This window comes from Vespa velutina, chromosome 22 (genome assembly GCF_912470025.1).
Source record: "Vespa velutina chromosome 22, iVesVel2.1, whole genome shotgun sequence".
NCBI lineage: Eukaryota > Metazoa > Arthropoda > Insecta > Hymenoptera > Vespidae > Vespa > Vespa velutina.
In genome coordinates, this window is record NC_062209.1 from 2,457,054 (window position 1) to 2,477,053 (window position 20,000).

Genomic DNA, 20,000 nt, shown 5'->3' on the forward strand with positions numbered 1-20,000 from the left:
ATCGGTTAAGGTGATTGGATGGAAAGGTTGATAATGGGGGGGGGGGTGGAGAGTGAATTCGATCGATGATTGGCCGAGCCACGCTTAGCAAGAGGTCGCTCTCGTCGTTTGCTTGCTTGCTTGATTGTTTTTTGTTTTTTTCTCTCTCTTTCTCTTTTTCTCTCGCACCTGGTTATCGCGCGCGAAACAACGTCTTTTCAAAACGTGTGCGGACAACAGTTCTCGCAATCTTTTTCTCGCATCGTCGTTGTTTGGAACTTTTCTTTTCTTTTTTTTGTTTATTTTGTTTATTTGTTTGTTTTTGGTTTGCGATCGTTTTGGCACGTGTAAACTCGACCGAACGGGCCGTTACGGACCCAGCCCCGCAGCTCTCTCACTTTTTCTCGAATCCGTTTGATCCGAGACGAAAGTTGTTGTCCTCTGGAAATACGATTTTTTCCGGAATTAATTATTTCTTTTATCCGTTATTTCGACTAACCTAGTTCTTTTTTTCTTTTCCCCTTTTCCTTTTCACTTTCCAATGTGACAAGTGTGTGAACGAGTTTTATCGTTGTCGCGTAGTGAATAAAAATACGTTGTGATTTTTTTTTTCTTTCCATTTGTGACGTCAGAAAATTTTTCACGAATAAATTGGTATGCACATTCGAAGATCATTTTTTTTTTGTTAGAAGATGAGCCAACGAACGAATTTATTTTCTTTGGTGAGTAAATAATGATTATTTATTATTTCGATTGCGATAAAAAACGACAAAAGGGAATAAAATTAAAACGTGCAGAAAATAATAATTTCGTCTAATTCGCGTTATCATGATCGTAGAAATTTCTTTTACCGTACCATCAAGATAGATCTTTTTGTTTTCTTGTGTAAACTTACATCGCATTTCTTTCACGAGTATCATAGTTATTCGACTTTTTTTTTTTATACTTGTGAATTAAGTTCAACTGTGATACATCTACGAAATTCGATATTTCAAATCCAAAGTTAGGTTAATATCATTTTATGATGTTACAGTTGTTGAGATATAATGCGTCATAAGTTTAGATCTTATCAAGTACAGTTTAGTAATTTCAATATCATATTTTAAATTATTATAATATCAATTGCGAAACAAATAGGAATTTTTAGAAAAAGAATTTTTGCGCGATACCATTTTGCTGCGATAATTTGTATTCCGATTCTTTATACGATCGAAGCAAAATGGCGTTGTTTTATATATATTTTTTTTTTTCTTTTTTTCATCCGAAAAGAAAACGAAAGAGAAAACTCGAACTTGTCGAAAATGAAAAAAGTAATGGCGGAAAAAAAGAACTCATTAGAAGATAATAAAAAAGAAAGAGACAATAAAAGAAATAATAAATGCTGAAGAAACAAAAAGAAAGAAAGTAAGAAAAAAAGGAAAGAAACATGCTGCATCGTGATTTATCCCGTTCAAACAAAAGACTACTTTTTTTACTTCCTTTTTCACTTTTTTTTTTTTTTTTTTTTTTGAAATCGTCCTTTCACCATACGCAATTGAAACATAATGATCGTGCAAAAAATAATAAAGATTTTACATACATAAGAAAAATAAAGAAAGATTATTATTAAGAATAACGTGCAATAAAGAAATGCGATATGTGTACTACCAAGTGTGATATACATATGTATATATAGTGCATTAAAAAAATAAAAACCAAACAAATCAAAACAAAACAAAGGAAATAGAAATAGAAAAAGAAGAAAACAAAGGTAGATGAAAAATTATTCATCTGAGATATGTGAAAATTCAAAGGAAAAGAAAAGAAATATTATGGGATCACTCAACCAATAAGGAAAGTGAAATTGAGAGCACGTGACCAAGAGAGTGGCTTGTGATTGGTTAGAAGGGAATATAAATCCTTTTCTGATAATATTAGTCCAAGTTCCAAACAACGTGACCGTCAACCGCTTATTTTTTTTTATTTTTTTTTTTTATTTTTACTTTTTTTTTTTGGCCATGCACCTTTTATTTATGCACACACTGAGATACTCAAGTACGACGTGCTCGAGCAAGTAATACGTTTTATTGCGTGTGTGTGTGTGTGTGTATATATATATATATTTTTTTTTTTTTTTGATCGACCTCGTACTGTGATTTTACTATGCCAATACACCGTACATTATTACATGTATACATACATAGATACATATATATGTGAGATTAAAGAAAAAAAAGAGAGCAGTCTTTGGAGATATTTTTAACACATATATAACATGCATGTGTAGAGAAACATATTTCTAATATACAAAATACGTGCATAATATGTACGTAACTCGTGCCAATCGTTTGTTCGAATAATAAACTCTCGAAAATCAAACGATCGATCTTAGAGATCGATCTAATTACTTTATTACTTGTTAGTTGTGTTATATTGCAGGTGATAACTAACGTGCAAGAAAAAAGAAAAAAGAAAAAAAAAAAGAGAGAAAAAGTGCAGATATACCATAAAGATCTACTGATATCTTCGTATGCGTAATAAGACTGTCTTGTCAGTCCCTCATGGACGAAAAGGGACAACCGATGAAGTGAGACGGAAAAAGTTAATTTGTCCTCTGTACGCACAGTTTTCTGCGCAGACGATTAATTATAAAGTTGAATTGTAGGAACGTACGTAATGAAAATTAAAATATAACATGTAAAGAAAATTACGAAAAAAGGAAAAAAGAAAATAATGATAAATAAATATAATATATTTTAACGATAGAATAGAAAAATTATCTTAAAAATTTTGAAGAATATATTAGATTAAATTTATTAATTTAATTGATTAATTTTTAATTAAATTTCTGATTGTTTTTGGTTTTTTTTTTTTTTTTTTCTAAAACCTTAACGTTTTTTTTTTTTTTTTTTCGTTAAAATTGTCGATACAAATGTCGAACGAAGTCATACTCTGACAGACAAAGATAATGATTTTGTACTTTTTTTTATTTTTATATTTATTTATTTTTTTTTTTATATTTATAGTTTATTTTATATTTATACTTTAAGATATTTCCGTCTTTCTTTTTTTTTTTTTTCGATCTAACTGACAATGTAGTCTTATTACACATATAGATACAAATGTTTCATATTTTATTTTATTTTTTATCTTCCTTTTTTGCTCCCCTCTAAAATAGATAGTTTGCAAAGAGATAGGAAGCGTGAGAGGGGAGCGACGAGGGTGCAAAAAGAGATACGAAGATCATTAGCATGCGATCACAAGCATAGGTGCTAACAATACATTGAACAAGCGTACGTTTTTTTTTTTTATATATATAAAGATGAAAAAAAAAAAAAATAGAGTAAGCCGTTCTAAAGAAGTTGCTTATGTCTAAAAATATTTACTACATATTTACTCTGGTTCCGGTACTGGATACGGCGACGATGACACATTGACGACATAATAAAATAGTAATATCCTTAATCTTTTCTTTAAGATATTACGTATGTATATCGAAGATTTTTATTTAAAAAAGAAAACCAATTTTTCTTTTCTTTTTTTTTTTTTTTTGTGGAAAAAACGAGAGGGAAAAAAAAATAGAAGAATAGAATATAATCGGTCACGTTACTCGCCAACTGGCTAATAAATACTTTGGGCTTGTATCGGCTCGTCCAAGAAATAATTTCGGAATTTTTAATTCCGTGATTAGGAACCAAAAGTTGATTATTTTCTGTTTTTTTTTTTTTTTTAGGACTAATTTTTCTTTCTTCTTTTTAGAATGTGATACTAAGAGCCTATAAATCCATTATTTTACAATTTCAAAGTGAATTAATCCAGGAGATATAAAGATCGATAAAAATCAATTGATTTTTAATATCACCTAATTGGTGGACTTTTAGCCCAATTTATATCATTAAAAATTCTGACATCAATTTATTGGCCGATCCAATAGTTATATATCTCATGGTAATATGAAATGTAAGATTCAAAATTCGATTCGAGTCGGTGATTGTTTTAGCAAAAAAAGATATATATATATATATATATATATATATAAAACGAGATATTGTGGATTTTTTTTTTTTTAAATACAATAACGACAATTAGAGACAATAGGACGTCACGAAATGCAAGAACATGATATGATCGTTTTCATCAGTTAGATTCGCTTGCGTGTGTTTGCATCTGTCGTATTATTATTATTATTATTATTATTATTATTATTATCATTATTATTATTATTATTATTATTATTATTATTATTATTATTATGATTATGATTATGATTATGATTATGATCATTAATTCACCTTTGAGAAAATGAATATTAAATTTTCTTTCAGATATTATTAACTAAAAAAATAGAAGAAGAAAAGAATAGTAAAAATGAATGAATTTTTTTTTTTTTTTTGATGATTCCCATTAGTAATATCCGATAATAAGTTAGTAACCAGCACCATCTTTTTTCTATTTCTTTCTCTTTTTTTTTTTTTAAACTTTGGACGATGACAACAACAATAGTAATATCCCCTTTTTTTTTGCGAACCATCGTAGATCTCATGTGCGTGCATTTTTAATCTTATCGAATGTTTAATATTATTTCTATCGGTTTGGCTGAAAAAAAAAGATGTCGGAATTTTTAATACAATCGTTAAGCGACATTTTAAATTATTAATTAATCTTTCTCGAGACTTTTTGTATTTTTTGTTCTTTCTTTCGCAGAATAACAAATCATATACAAACCTAGGAACTTTTTCACGATGTTAAGAAAAAAGAAAAAAGACAAATAATCATAGAAAAGATTATGTAATAGATTTTTAAAAATTACCTAGGGACTTTTTTTGTTCCCCTTAATCTGTATTTAAATCCTTCAAAATTATTTATTAACCGATCCAATAATATTACTCGATCGTCTTCATTCAATTTCTAATCGTTAAAAGATATTAGAAATAAAAAAAGAAAGAAATAATAATAATAATAATAATAATGAAGAAAAAAAAGAAAACAAAGAAAGAACAAAAAAGAAAAACAAAAAATCTTGAAACGAGATCGAATAATTCATATATCGTTCGAAACATTACGTCACATCCGAATCGTGTACGATAGTATCGTTCGTTTGTAGTAAGACCGGAAAAATAAAATAAAAATCGTGTCGGTAATAATCTACGACAAAAAAATATTACCCTCTTCCGTTTTGAAGAGATCGACAGTTTTTAGTCTTCCGTTATTAGAGATTTGCGACTCGCGATTTTTTTTCTTTTTTTTTTTTTTAAATATTACTACACACGGACAAAAAATAAATACACATACACACACGAATACAAAAATTATTATAGCGCAAACGCACATGTCCCTTCGATGGCTCTAAAGCCCTAGGTATGTTATAGCCAGATGGTGGACACCGATTTTTTCTCTCTCTCTCTCTCTCTCTTTTTTTTTGACTTGTACTACGTTAGTTCTTTTCTTTTTTTTTTTTTTTTTCTTTGTTTTTGGGACAAACTCCAATTTTTGTTATTTTTTTGTCAAGGATAATTTTGTTTTTCCCCCAAAGCCAAAAGTTCCAGTTATCGTTAGGAAAAAGATTATTATCGTTCGCACGAACATAATTTTTTTTTTTTTTTTTTTTTTTTTTTTTTTTCCCATTGTAAATATATCATGTTAGATATTAGATATTAGTTCGATGGGGAAAGATAATCTGGAACTTTGCGGATGAGTCGAGGCAAACAATAAATTTGGCCGTATTTTTGAAGGCATTATTATACCTGCGTCTAATATGATGTCGCTAACGTCATTGTCGAACGAGTCACGATCGCCCGCATCCAGAATGCCAGAAAACAGGGAAGATTCTTCGGGACTTTCGCCCTGCCATCTGATATTACCTAACGTCCCTTTACTCGCCGACTTGCATCCGAACCACCAATAAGCTGTCGCCCTTGGGAACGCTGGATCGGCGACGTCCACCTGAAAAATAAAGTGATTTGTTTATTTCTCTCTCTGTTTCTCTCTCTCTCTCTCTCTCTTTCTTTCTCTTTCTCTCGCTCTTCATGTTTAAGAATAGAAAAGGAGAAAAAAAGAGAAAAATAAAACTTACTGAAAAGGTACGATCGTTGAATCTGTAATAGCCCTTGTCCTTGAAGAAATACGTGTATCCTTGATAAATGACAGCACCGTCTAAATTATCCGGTAGACCTTCCCAATTTTTGATTGGCTTTGGATAAGTACTCTTAACCGGTGGCTTTTGTACTTGATCAAATCGCCAGAATTTCGTTCCCTTGTAGAAATAAATCTTTCCGTTCCCTGTCCAAACTGTCGCTGCATCTATGTTGTCAGGTATTCCCGTGAAACCTTCACTTATTTCTTTTGGATATTGACCATCCATATGTTTCCCAATGTACCTCCAATATTTCGATCCCTAAATAATAGAACAGATCCGTTTGTATTGTATCCTCTGTTCGATGATCATTCTTTATTTTTATTTATTTATTTTTCTTTTAATTTTTTTTTCTTTTTTCTTTTTTTTTTTTTTTTTGACGAGTTCACTTAAATCGATCATATCATTGTTAAACCAAAGAAGATTCTTACCTTAAAGAAATAAGTTTTACCGTTCTTGAATGTAAATGCAGCGTCTATATTACCCGGAAGACCCTTCCAAGAATTGCTAATCCGTTTGGGATAACCGCTAGCTATACCATCGGCTGTCAATCTCCAATAATGTTCTCCTGTGAAGATCAATAGATATTATATTCAAACTAAATTCTTAATCAAAAGAACATTTTATCGATAATATATAAATTTATTAAATATTAATGATTTTAATGTCTGATACCTTTGAAGACATATATGTGTCCTTCGGCGGAATTAAATATCGTATCGATCTTTGGATCCATACAAAGCTCTGGATCTTCCTCGCCAGTTGGTGGTACCGATGTTGGATGAATGTTCGTTGGTCCCTGTCCCCAACCAGTTGTTCTTCTTCCGTACAGAGCCTAACGAATAATAATGACTTATTTATTTATTTATTTACTCGTCAATCCATGGGCCATTTATTTATTTGTTATAATTGTCCTATTTAGCCAAATTATTTACTTTTCTTTTTTTATCTCTTTAAAAAACACACGAACAATTTTAAACTCACTTGAATGCCATCGATGTCGTCGGAATGTAAATTAAAATTGGGCTCGTATCCACGATAGAAAGGTGCCATCAGGGCGGCTTTAACGTCACTGTGACTTAATCCGAGCGAATGTCCAAATTCGTGTGCCGCGACTTGAAACAGATTCGTTCCACGATAACTGTTTATCGTCCATTGTTCGGCGTCATCGAAATGAGCGTCCCCACCATAAACTGGGAAATAAGCATGTGCCAAAGTACCACCGCGTCCATCGAACGGATCACCGTCTCCGTGTTCACCGATTTCGAATCTGATGTCTATGTGAACCTGAATAAAATATTAAAATATATTGTGTGTATGTGTGTGTGTATATTGATCGTTAGATCTATACAAAGCTCTGAATCTTCTTTATCAGTTGTTGGTACCTGATGGTTGATAGTATATATATATTAATTAATTTTAAATATGATATATATATATATATATATAAATTGAAATGTGATTTGTTTAATATATATATATATATATATATTTTTTTTTTAATTTGTTAAAAAGATAATCAAATCGATCATGAATAATCACTTACCGAGCCTGAAGGTTTAACCGTGAAGGATAGATCAGTGTATTGTGACCAAACGCTAAAAGCTTTAGCGATTTCTTTATCAACTTCTGTTCTACTCAAACCCGCCGGATACTTGCTAATCCTGTATGATAATTTCTTTACTCTCCATCTCGATCCTGCGTAAAAATAAATCTTTATCGATCAATCAATCCTGAAAAAATTGAGTTTATTACATCCTAACATAACTATCTACACCCATCGCGTGTCATCGCGTAACGTGGTGGGTTCATTACCGTGAACTTACAATTTATGCAATCGTTATGCTCTCATATACACTCTTATTTATCTACATGCTGTACATACTAAACATGCTATAATTATTAATCGTCGGTTCTGTTATGCAACCGAAAAAATTCTTTTATGATCGCGAAAGATCGTAGATAATAATGCGGTCGATTCTTTCATTGAACGATTAAATGTTCGTCTTTCTCTTATTTTATTATTATTATTATTATCATTATTATTATTATTATTATTTTTTTTATTCTTTTTTTTCTTTATTTTTCTTTTTTCTTTTCTCTTTTTTTTTTTTTTTTTTTTTTTTTACCATGAAATTATCATTTCAACACGTCGTCGTCTCTGAACATGCTTGTTATATCGGCGATCGCGATTTTGTTTAATCGAACGAAATGATATTTATCGAAGTTGTGTACGATATTTTCTACGATATAAAAATGTAACATCACACCTGACGTATGACGTCCATTTTCACGAATAATTGTTACGATTATTTCTCCTCGTCCGTTCTACTTCGTTCATTCAAACGGTAACAGAACTTTTCTATACAATAGTGATTTATATCACATAATAGAAGTTACGGATCGACGATCTCGATGTTCATTCTCTATATCTATTTTATGTTAGTTCAAACTAACGTGCATGAACGGCACGAGTTTGATAGTAAAGGAGTAAAAAAAGTTCAAAGTCATGGTTATAGATCGGATCGAATCGTATTAACAATGATTATCATTTGATATTCGTACGACATAGTATGAATAATAAACGTTGATATATATTATCTTATTGCCGTGATATATCACGTACAGTAAAGAACTATCAGAAAGATTTAACTCGATTTAATGCTAATTTTCTTTTTTTGATTTTTTTTCTCTTTTTTTTTTTTTCGTTTTCACGATTTATGCATACAATATAAATAGTTAGGATGCGGAAGATGTCATTTAAAAAATTCACATTTATTCGTATCGTTTAGAAGAACACAGTTTAGATCAATAAATTGTCAACGAAAGTTACACGCAGAAAAATTCCCTAGGATTATCGTCATACTCGATATTTTATTATTAGGTTGGTACAAAAGTAATTGGTATCTTTTTTTTTCTCTTTCTGTATCGAGTAAAATGATAAACATTGCAATTATTATTGCATCAAGTTGATATTAATCTAGAGGATATATTTTTTTTTCTTTTTTTTTTTCTGTAAAGTTTTATTTCACATACCAGTAGTGTCCTGAATTGTCGAAGCAAGATCAATTTTATTGATATATCTCGTTCAATTTGATGGTACGATGGGAGATGATTGATGGGCAGTGGGTGGAAATGATAGGAAATGGGTTCTTTTATTCATAAAATAATATAAGCGGGCGATCTTCAATTAATCTTTGAAAAATATTATTACCGAGGATTACGCGAGCAAAAAATAAAATTAAAAAAGAAGAAAAAAAAAAAAGAAAGGAAGAAAATGTTTGCGTTTTGTCGAACACTTATGCATTTCATCGAACGCGAACAAGTCCGTTTGGGGTGACTGATTTTCCATCGACTATTTGTAACTATAATTAGAGAGAGAGAGAGAGAGAGAGAGAGAGAGAGAGAGAGAGAGAGAGAGAGAGAGAGAGAGAGAGAGAGAGAGAGAGAAAGAGAGAGAGAGTATCAGGAAGTTGAAATACCTATTACCCGATCTATTAAAAAATCACTCTTCCCTCTCGTATTAAAATTATAAATGAAATATTTTTAAATATTAATACTTATTTTTTCCTTTTTGTAATTTTAAATTGTTTTACATTGAATTTCGTCAAAGGATATCGAACGTATATTAATTTATTTTCTCTTCTTTTTTTCTCGTCACGAAATAAAAAGAAAACGGGAGAAAAAAAGAAAAGAAAAAGAAATAGAAAAAGAAAGAAAAAAAGAAAAAAGATTGTTATATTTATATATATTAAATATAAATTTGCATAATTGAAAAGTTATATATTTATATCTTGAATATACACTTTTATATATTTAAATTATCTATGTTTATATAATTATAGGAATATATTGATACTAATTATATATTTAATATAAATAAACAATCTATTTAAAATTTAAGGGTTATATGTATGTCTATATATATATATATATATATATATATATATATATATAGACATACTATAGTATATTTTTTGACTAAACAAATTTACTGGTATCTTATAGTAAATTTATCATTATATAATTATCCACTTGGGTCTATAATAATTAAATATAAGATACAGTTAAAATTGAGATATTTATAAAGATTAGAGTTGATATAAGAAAATTTATTTATAATTAATTATTTCATTAAATTTTGCTCACCTTGAAGAGCATATCTCTTCGATCTTCCATCGTAACTCGGTCCTACTTTATCCTTAACGCCACATCTTGATAAGGACATGTAATAGGCCGTTTCATCGTTCATAGAACCTGAAACACAAAATACGATGGTACTTTAAGATTTTTCATATTTTTCCATAGATCATTAAATATCTATTATATGTTGTGGTTTTTTTTTTTCTTTCTTTCTTTCTTTTTTTTTTTTTTTTCTTTTTTTTTTTCTCTCTTCATTTCACGAAGGATCTACTCGTATCGATCCTTGAAGCAACATTTATAGTCTATTATCGGCACGAAATCGTTGAATAGATATTTACATACGACGTGCAAGGATGTGCGTGCATCTATCAATAAAATTATTTATTCATCTACCATCGTGTACCCACGATATCCGCGTATACGCCCATCAATAAATACAATAAGTTATTAATAGTCATTTGATATGACCCTAAATGTCAATTGTGAACGTTTATAGATTTCTTTCGTTTTCATTTTATCTTTCATCTTATTTTATCTTATTTTTTTTATCAAATGTATAACGCGTTTCACTTTTATCATCATAAGAAACACATTCTAAGATATAGATCTTTAATTGCATATAACGTAAACAAATTATTTATATTCATAGTGAAATATCCCTAAATGGCTTTGCGAGAGTTCAGAAATTTCTATTTTTTTTCTTTTTTTTTTATCGAATGAAACAAACGTTTCATTTAATTATCATTAAAAATATTATAAGTTGTACATTTTTCATTGCGTACAAATGCAAATAAATAATTTATTTATTTAAAAAGAAAAAAAAAAAAAAGAAAAAAAAACCGTGAAATATTCTTCTTAAACGTTGCTTAAGAATATTTAAAGATTTTTTTTTTTTGTCAAACAAATTACACGTTGCTCCATTCGGTTCTGACTTAATTAAAAGAATTGTGATTAAAGGAATAAAAAAAAAAAAAAAAAAAGAAAGAAACACATACAAAAAAAAAACAAAAAAGAAAATTGATAAAGTATAAAAATTCCAAAAGAATTTGCATGTTCGCCATTTGATCGATAGATCGATCGATAGATCAATCGATAGATCGATCGATCCTATTCCTATCATTTTTGTCTATTTTGTTAAGCTAAATCAACGATCGATCCCGTTTCATCGGTAGACTGCACAGGAAACGTTTGTTGACCATTGATTATATCTACAGATAGTAGGAAGTTCTCGTGGCTTGCTTGTCAGTCGTGAGGCGGAAGATCGTCACCGATAATCACGTTTCTGTTCGAACAATATACTGTATACACCATCAACGATATACAATTTTATTGTTAGATCATTCCTTCCGGTTTACCTTCGATGTCTTTTTTCTTTTTTTTTTTCTTTTTATTTTTTATTATGTTTATTTAATTTTTCTTCATTTTTTTCTTTCTTTTTTTTTTCTTTTGTTCATCTTCTGTTTTTCTTCCTCCCCTCCTCCCTCCGATCCCATAAACGACAATTTGTTTTTGAGTTCGTATAGCACGGAACATTTTTCTTCTCTCTCTCTCTTTTTTTTCTTTTACTTTTTTTTTCTTTTTCTTTTTTCTCTCTCTTTTCTCTCTCTCTCTCTCTCTCTCTCTCTCTCTCTCTCTCTCTCTCTCTCTCTCTCTCTATGCGTACATAATATTATCTTTAGCCACATAATGTCTTCACTTATCTCATATTAATTCCTATTTACGCTTACGTGGAGAATCTCTCCTTGACACCCATTCTTTCGGGAAGCTTTGTATCTTCCATCCGATATTGTTTATTATCTAAGCTAATTTATATCACGTTTCGTTTAAAAATCCAAATTTATTGTCCCATTTTTATCATCGATCAATCTGTCTCTTCTTCTTCTTCTTTTGGTTTTCTTTTTTCTTTTTTCTTTTTTTATTTTTTTATTTTTTCTTTCGAATCGAACGGTTTGATCCCAAGGATTTATTAATTAATTTATTTATTTATTAATTCTTTTTCTCTCTTTTTTTTTCTTTTTTTTTTTTTTTTTTTTTGGATCAAGATATACATATTTTTAATTTTTTATTTTATATATATCTATATATATGTGCAGACGTAACACGATTGAAATTTATTTAATATATTTCTTTGTTGGATAATAATTCGTTTGAACGTTACGTAGTAAAACAATTATGCATTAATACTTAACGCGTTGCATATTCCATGATTCTTCAATGATAGTAACAGTCAGCATGCAACATTCTTTCGCATATGTTACCAAGAAAATTGGTGAATTATCGTCAAGACTATTTACTCGTCTTATACATATCAATGGTATTAGTAATCGTTAATTGTAAATCGTTTGAGATTTGTACTTACGTAGATCACCATTTTTTTTTCTTTTTTCTTTTTTTTTCTTTTTTTTATGCGATCGATAGAAGAAGGCAAACTATTTATTACAACGCTCTCCTAACTATCTATTAACATTTTATGAAAATTGTTCTTACAATATACACGATATTCTGAAATCGTTTTCAATTTCATTTACATATTTACTGTATATTACGTGTTAATTATATATGAATATATCGGACGATTTGCAAAGAAAATTTGTTTTCTTCTCATCTAGTAATAACTCTTTATCTTAATAATAATAATAAATATATATATATATATATAATACTAAAAAATTTTGGTGACACTATAAACAATATCAAAATACAAAATAAATTTTCGTTCGAATATATAAGATACAAGATGTTTATTGAATGGAAGAAAAAAAAAAAAGAATATTCCGGTATTATATTTATTAATAATACAAACTAATAAAAATTTTCTCATTACTTATTAGCCTAATAGTAAATATAAATATACATATGTACGTATACGTATGGCTGTACACTAGAAATGATTTTTTTTAATAAATATTTTTTGTTCCTACCTTGCGAACGAAATTTTATAGATTTTAACAACAATATCGTGTAATGATACTACGTGACGAACATGAATCATCATCGTATAGCGCCACTGTCTTATAACATAGCTCAGCGTTCCATCGAACTTCTGAATCATGCTTCAAGTTGTCATAGTTAGTGATGACCATCAGGGAAACTCTACCTGTTCTTAAAATCCATCATAATTTTGTCATTTTTAATTTACGAATCATTACTCGTCGTTCATCTTTTTTTTTTATTTTATTTTATTTTTTTTTTTTTTCTTCTAAATTTTTTCTCTTCCCTATTCTGATACAATATCAAAGGAATTCATCGTTTTTAATAGAGAATGGAAAAATCAGAAGAGATTAGAAGAGAGGGATCGTATGGAATAACATTTTTTTTTTTTCGAAATTCTTCATTTTTAAATTTCACGTAAAAGTAATCCGTAGAGACAATATAACAAAACTTTCTCACTGAGACACTCTCGTCCAGTTTGACGAGTTTCTCTGTTTCGCGTTTGCTTTCGCATTTGCGTTGAAGTTCGCGTTCGCCTCATGTGTCAAGGACATGACCTTGACAATGATCGTAGGAAAATGTTTGCCTCGACACCCGGACTCTCCTTTTTTTTTTTTATCTTTATTTTTCTCTCTTTCTCTCTCTCTCTCTCTCTCTCTCTCTCTCTCTCTCTCTCTCTCTCTCTCTCTCTATCTTTTTTTTCTGTCTTTGACGATGTTTTTCGTTGCGGAACAAATTGGCTGTATGGTGACAAGCAAATATTTCTTTTTGCTTTTCTTTCAACGAAATTTTTTTAGGTTATTTTAAATACTTTTTCGATCATACTCCTTAAAGATCCTCGAGCCAAAAAGAAAGAGAGAGAAAGAGAAAGAGAAAGAAAAAGAGTGACTAACTAAACGTTGGTGAATCCTTCGAAGAGACAGCAATATGTCGGAGTGTTGGTCCTTCGTCGTCTAGACATTCAAGAATGCACTTTTCCTTTCCAATGTGCTACGGTGACCCAGGGAGATTTATCATTTTGCATCTTTACTGCTACTACTACTACTACTACTACTACTACTACTACTACTGCTACTTCTTATTATTATTATTCTTCTTCTTATTCTACTTCTTCTTCTTCTTCTTTTTTTTTTTCATTTTCCTTTTCCTTTTTTCTTTATTTCTTTTTTCTCCTTTTCTTTTTCTTTTCATTTTCTCTCCTCTTCGTTTTCAAGGTTCACGTCATGCAAACGATGATGCATCCTATTGCCATTCTCTCCCATTGAATTTCTTCATAAAAAGATATTTTTCTTTACAACGTACAAATGACTTATCATTGTCGCTTCAATTTTTCTTATCCATTTTAATCTAATAATTAATCAGGAACAATCATTTTTATATCATTTTTTCTCGTAGATATTTCGTTCGTGTCACTATAGTCCCATGATTCAGAGAGGTCGTCGTTGGTGATTTTATTTATTTTTATCTCTTTCTCTCTCTTTTTTCTTTTTTACCATTCAATTTATAAATAAGACTCATCTGAGAATTATATATAAGAATGTGTTCGATTCATCGAGAATGTGAACTTTATCAGAGTGACTTTTGAAACGGGACTTTGACATTCGACGCACATACATATGTATATATTTACATATACATAAGTATGTATGTATGCATGTATTTACGCAATAGATTAATTCATGCATGCGTGTTTACTTTTAATTAGTTCGATTACTGCAAATTTCACTTATGCACGCGCCGACTCGTGAGTCACACGATATGCAGTCGACATTGAACAAGTGCATAAGTATATGTGCACATGTATGCGTTTATATCGAATGGAGACGATCGTAAGTGGGAGGGAGAAGGATGAATGGGAGGGGGGGGGAGGGAGAGGATTGCTGATTCATGTCGATTAAAACACGTTACGATCGAAACTAGAGTAGTGTCTATTCACATTGAACGAAATTTATAATAATTCGCTTAATTTATCGTCGAATTATTACTGATTTTCTTTTTTTTTTTTTCATACCAAGAGAATTTTTAATACGAGCTGAGCAAAAAGTCTGTTTTTTTTTTCTCTTAGAAAATGACATTCTTTCGAAACTCTTTAGGCAGATTTTTTCTTTTTCTTTTAAAATATTCAACTAAGATTTTACGATTTTGTCTAGGAACTTTTGGTCTCTGCTTTATTGAAAAGTTTCAATATTATTTATTGATTAATCCAATAAATATCTAATAATAATAATAATAATAATATTAAGTCAACGATCTAACGAAATTTTGTTCAAAAGTCATTTCATATTTAAGGCTGACTTAATATATATATATATATATATTAATATATTAGGTCTATAAAAATGTTCTGTCCATTGGTAATTAAGTTTTTAGCTTCTAATATTAATAAAAATTATATTGTTTATGAAAGAGTACAGATTTATTATTTTTTCTTATTAAAAAAAAAAAAAAAAAAAAAAAAAAAAAAAAAAAAAAAACAAGAAAAAATAAATAAAGAAGAAAAATATATAAAATGAATAGAGACAGAACAGAGCATTCATTAGGCCTAATCAATGATGAAATAATCGATTGTACCTGTTATATTGATTCCAGCAAGCGATTGAAACTCTGAGATTGCTTGAGATAGTGATTCCTCGGAAATGATTCCACCATTTGCTGGATTAACCGATGGCAAATATCCATACTGCGAGAGGTATCTCTGTAATGCAAAGAAAAAGAGAAAAAAAAAGATTAAATAATATAAAACAATTGAATATGAATATGAATATGAATGTGAATGTGAATGTCTATTCGAAAAAAAAAAAAAAAGAAAATAATGATAATACTTTCTTGCGTAAAGTCATTTTTTTTCTTTTTCTAAACTTTTTCTAAACTCAGAAAATATACTCTAAATATATATTATTATACATATCGACATTTATCGCGAGTATTTTCTCATTGTTGTTCTAATTAAATTTTCTTTTTTTTTTTTTTCCATTGACAAATTCACGAAACAAAGATGAAGAAATGTTTTTTCATCATTGAAAAAAACTTGCTTTTTTCTTTTCTTTTCTTTTCTTTTTTTTTTTTTTTCTTTTTCTTGTATACAATTAATATGTCGTAATTATCCTATGGAAAATTTGCTAAATTAAATTTGGAAATCTATTCACCAACACGACATTATTGTATATAGTCAAGATGTTAAAAAAAAGAAGAAGAAGAAGAAGAAGAAGAAGAAAAAAGAAAAGAGATCGAAGAAAACGAAACTAATTAAATCTTTCGAGCATAAAATCAATTTATCTTTGTCTAACTCGATAAGGTACGATCTATTATCGATGACTATTGTGTATATGTGGGTGCATAGAGGATGTATGTGTAGATGCATAGAGGGTGTACGTGTGGGTGCTGCATAGAGGGTGTATGTGTGGGTGCTGCATAGAGGGTGTATATGTGGGTGCATAGGGTGTATGTGTAGGTGGATAGAGGGTGTATATGTGGGTGTGTAGGGGATGTGTGTGTGTATGTGTGGTCGTATATGTGTGTGCGTGTGTGTGTGTGTGTGTGTTCGTTAGCTTAATTGCGAACCATTGTATTTTGACAAAGTGTAAATTCGAATAGGTGTTAATCAAAGGATCATTATTTAAACCAAACTATCTTGGTATCTTGGTATACTGCTGACCTTGCGATTTATTATCGAACTATTTCGAAGGTTTATCATTTATATACAAAGATAGATTCCTTTTTTCTTATCCTTGTGTAAATTTGTCGAGAATTCTTCTTCTTCGTTGATCTTTCTTTTTCTTTTTTCTTCTTCTTTTTCTATTCTTTCTTTTTTCTTTTCTTTTTTTTTTTTCCTCAAAAAGTTAATTCCATCTCACTTTTGTAATGAACTTTAATAAATTCTCTGTCCCATTTTTTATTTCTCTTTCTTTATGCTTAATTGTTATGTTTACTCAAAAGAGACAAATGTATGAACGAAGAAAGAAAGAAAATAAAGAAAGAAGGAAAGAAGGAAAGAAAGAAAGAAAGAAAGAAAGAGAGAGAGAGAGAGAAAAAAACAGAAAAAGGAATAAGAAGTCAAAAGGAAAGTTATGCAAAATGAAAGTATTAATTGGATATTCATTTTGTCAAATACATATATACATACATACATACATAGCATAGCATAGGACAGGTATGTAAGTAAATAAGTAGACAGATATGTACGACGTCTATTATTTCATCGATTAAACTAAACGGAACTCTGCATTTGCACATCGATATTTCCAAATGAATTTAGGACAAGGACCAAATACCTACTAAGTATAACTTATTTGCCGAGGTCGAGACGATTTTCGTGTCTATCGTATCGAATAACGAAAGTGGATTATAAACGATTTGAAAAGTGGATTGAAACCTTTTTTGATAGAGAGAGAGAGAGAGAGAGAGAGAGAGAGAGAGAGAGAGAGAGAGAGAGAGAGAGAACGAACGAACGAATTAAGTATATAACTTATAGGCTTTTAAAGTCTTTTCCATCAAAGTGAAAAAGATTTTATTTGGATAATATATATACGATCGATTTTAGTTGGAACTTTTTTTTTTTCTTTTTTTTCCTCTCTTTTCTTATTTTTTTTTTTTTTTTACAGATTACGGAAATGACAAATTTGTTTCTTTTTTTTTTTTTTTTTTTTTTCGGTGATCAGATCGACGATGACGATGACGATGGCGAGATTATTCGAGGCTAGTGACCTAATCGTTGCAATCGATTAACGGTTACTTAAACATGGGTCTCGAACATGGGTTTTCTCATTAATATTCTGGGAACGATTAGCATCTATACCCTATCTGTATTTTTAATATAGTCAAGAGAATATAACAGTAAACTTTCGTCGTAGAAAGGAATTCATATTCGAGAGGCTTCGAGTAGGAGGTGATCGATGATTACGTCATTACGTTAACGACGATTAGAAACCATTCTCCTCCTGTTTTTTTTCTTTTCCTTCCTTTCTTTACTTTCTTTCTTTCTTTCTTTCTTAATTTTTTTTTTTTTTTTTTTTTTTTTTTTTGCAAATCTTCTTTTACAACGTCGTTTCAAAAACGATTTAAAATTTGCTAACTTAGCTTCTCGCTTTTTCGTTTTTCATGCTCGACGTCATTTTATTTCATGGGCTTTTTTATTTTCTCTCTCTCTCTCTTTCTCTCTCTCTCTCTCTCTCTCTGTCTTTTGCTCTTGCTCTTTCCTATTTTCGTACAATAGAACATTCTTTTTAACACGCGTTGATATAGGTCAAGAAGATATACGTGCTCAGGAGAAAGGACTCGAGTTATCGATTATATAAAACGCGTTTCGCGTTCGTCTTCGTATTCCTCTCATTGAAATTCCTTATGAAAGGAGTTCATTATATCGAAAAGGAATTTAAAAAAAAAAAAAAAAAAAAAAAAGAAAAAAGTGAAAAAAAAAGAAACAAAAATTAAGAAAAATTGAACGACTCCAATGACAATTTATAAAAGACTAAAGCGGAAGATTATTACTACTATAATACGTGTGACCTTCGTGTGAAATCTATTTACGAGCACTAATCATCAAGCGATGGTTAGTGTGCATTAGAGTTCGGATGACTAATTTTTTAAACACGAGGAAAGAGGATAATTGAGATTATTTCTCAAGTTCAAGATTTTAACGAGTAATTGGAAAAGATTTACTCGTTTATCGTTATCGATAACGATTCTAATAAGAATTAATGTTAAACTAGAAAAACCGCGAAATGACGATTAGTTTTTTACTAGATCGAGTATTTCTCCGTTTGTTTGCCTCTCTCTCTCTCTCTCTCTCTTTTTCTTTCTCTCTTGTTACTTTTCATACATGCACACGTATATATATATATATAAACAGACGTAAACGAAGATAGGATGTGTAAATAATGTTCCACGGAAATGAATGATAATAAAAACCGCGCAAAAGTTAATAAGACGATAAGATGACGTTGTCGGAAAATAATTGCCGATTCATCGCCGTTGTTGATTTTTATTACTTAAATTTTTTCTTGACAGATAAAGAATGACGAACGATCATTGTCTCTTAGTAATCATTAGAAATCATTTTAGTAAACATTCACGTGGAAAATAATATCGAATAATTAATTTTATCAGAAGTCTTTATCAATGTGCAAATTGTGCTATGTTGGGGGTCATGCTTGCGTCACATTTTAAAATCTAATTTCTAACGATTAACCGATGTAAAAATTGGTCTAATATATTTGCCATATATATATATAAAAGGAAAAAAGAAAAAAAAAGAAAATAATTCATACGAATTAAACTTGTTCTTTTTTAAGTCATATCATGAGCAACAATGATGTTGCTTTTTGAATTTGCTAATATATAAATACGAACATGTATGAAATAGTTGTCAAATCATCGTGAATAATTCTTTCCTTTTCTTTTATTATTATTATTATTATTATTATTATTATTATTATTATTATTATTATTATTATTATTATTACTTTTTTTTCGAAAGAAAGACGAACGAAACTACGCACAATCATTATGTATATATATATATATATATATATATATATATATATATATATATATATATATATCTGGATAATCATTAAAAATTTACAAGATAATAAAAAGAAACTGTACGATGAGATTGTATAAAATAACATATCAATTCACAATTTCCATTATTTTATTCTTTTCGTTTATGATTCAATCAAAACTTTTTAAATTCTCACTTCATTCTCTTTTTTTCTTTCCTTCTATTTCTTCCTTTTTCATTTTCATTATTACTTTTTTTCATCTATCCTTCTCTTTTTCTCTCTTTTTTTTTTTTTTTCTCTATTCTTTTTACACACCGACCAGTGGTCGACTC

General features: G+C 29.4%; 1 protein-coding gene across 4 annotated transcripts in view; it reads right to left on the reverse strand.

The window, feature by feature from the left end:
* The window catches only part of LOC124956498 (matrix metalloproteinase-14), a 40,377-nt gene that overhangs the window by 2,349 nt on the left and 18,028 nt on the right, over positions 1 to 20,000 (reverse strand). Inside the window, exons 2-10 of one of the 4 annotated variants that reach the window (XM_047512383.1) lie at positions 15,737 to 15,860; positions 10,241 to 10,348; positions 7,638 to 7,789; positions 7,076 to 7,378; positions 6,767 to 6,926; positions 6,523 to 6,659; positions 6,032 to 6,352; positions 5,703 to 5,901; positions 269 to 420 (exon numbers count right to left, since the gene is read on the reverse strand). In XM_047512383.1, coding sequence (XP_047368339.1) covers positions 374 to 420; positions 5,703 to 5,901; positions 6,032 to 6,352; positions 6,523 to 6,659; positions 6,767 to 6,926; positions 7,076 to 7,378; positions 7,638 to 7,789; positions 10,241 to 10,348; positions 15,737 to 15,860 — 1,551 coding nt within the window. In that variant the 3' untranslated portion in view covers positions 269 to 373. Of the gene's footprint in view, positions 1 to 268; positions 421 to 5,702; positions 5,902 to 6,031; positions 6,353 to 6,522; positions 6,660 to 6,766; positions 6,927 to 7,075; positions 7,379 to 7,637; positions 7,790 to 10,240; positions 10,349 to 15,736; positions 15,861 to 20,000 lie in introns of those variants that run through there. The other 3 variants (XM_047512386.1, XM_047512382.1, XM_047512384.1) reach the window with 3 other exon arrangements.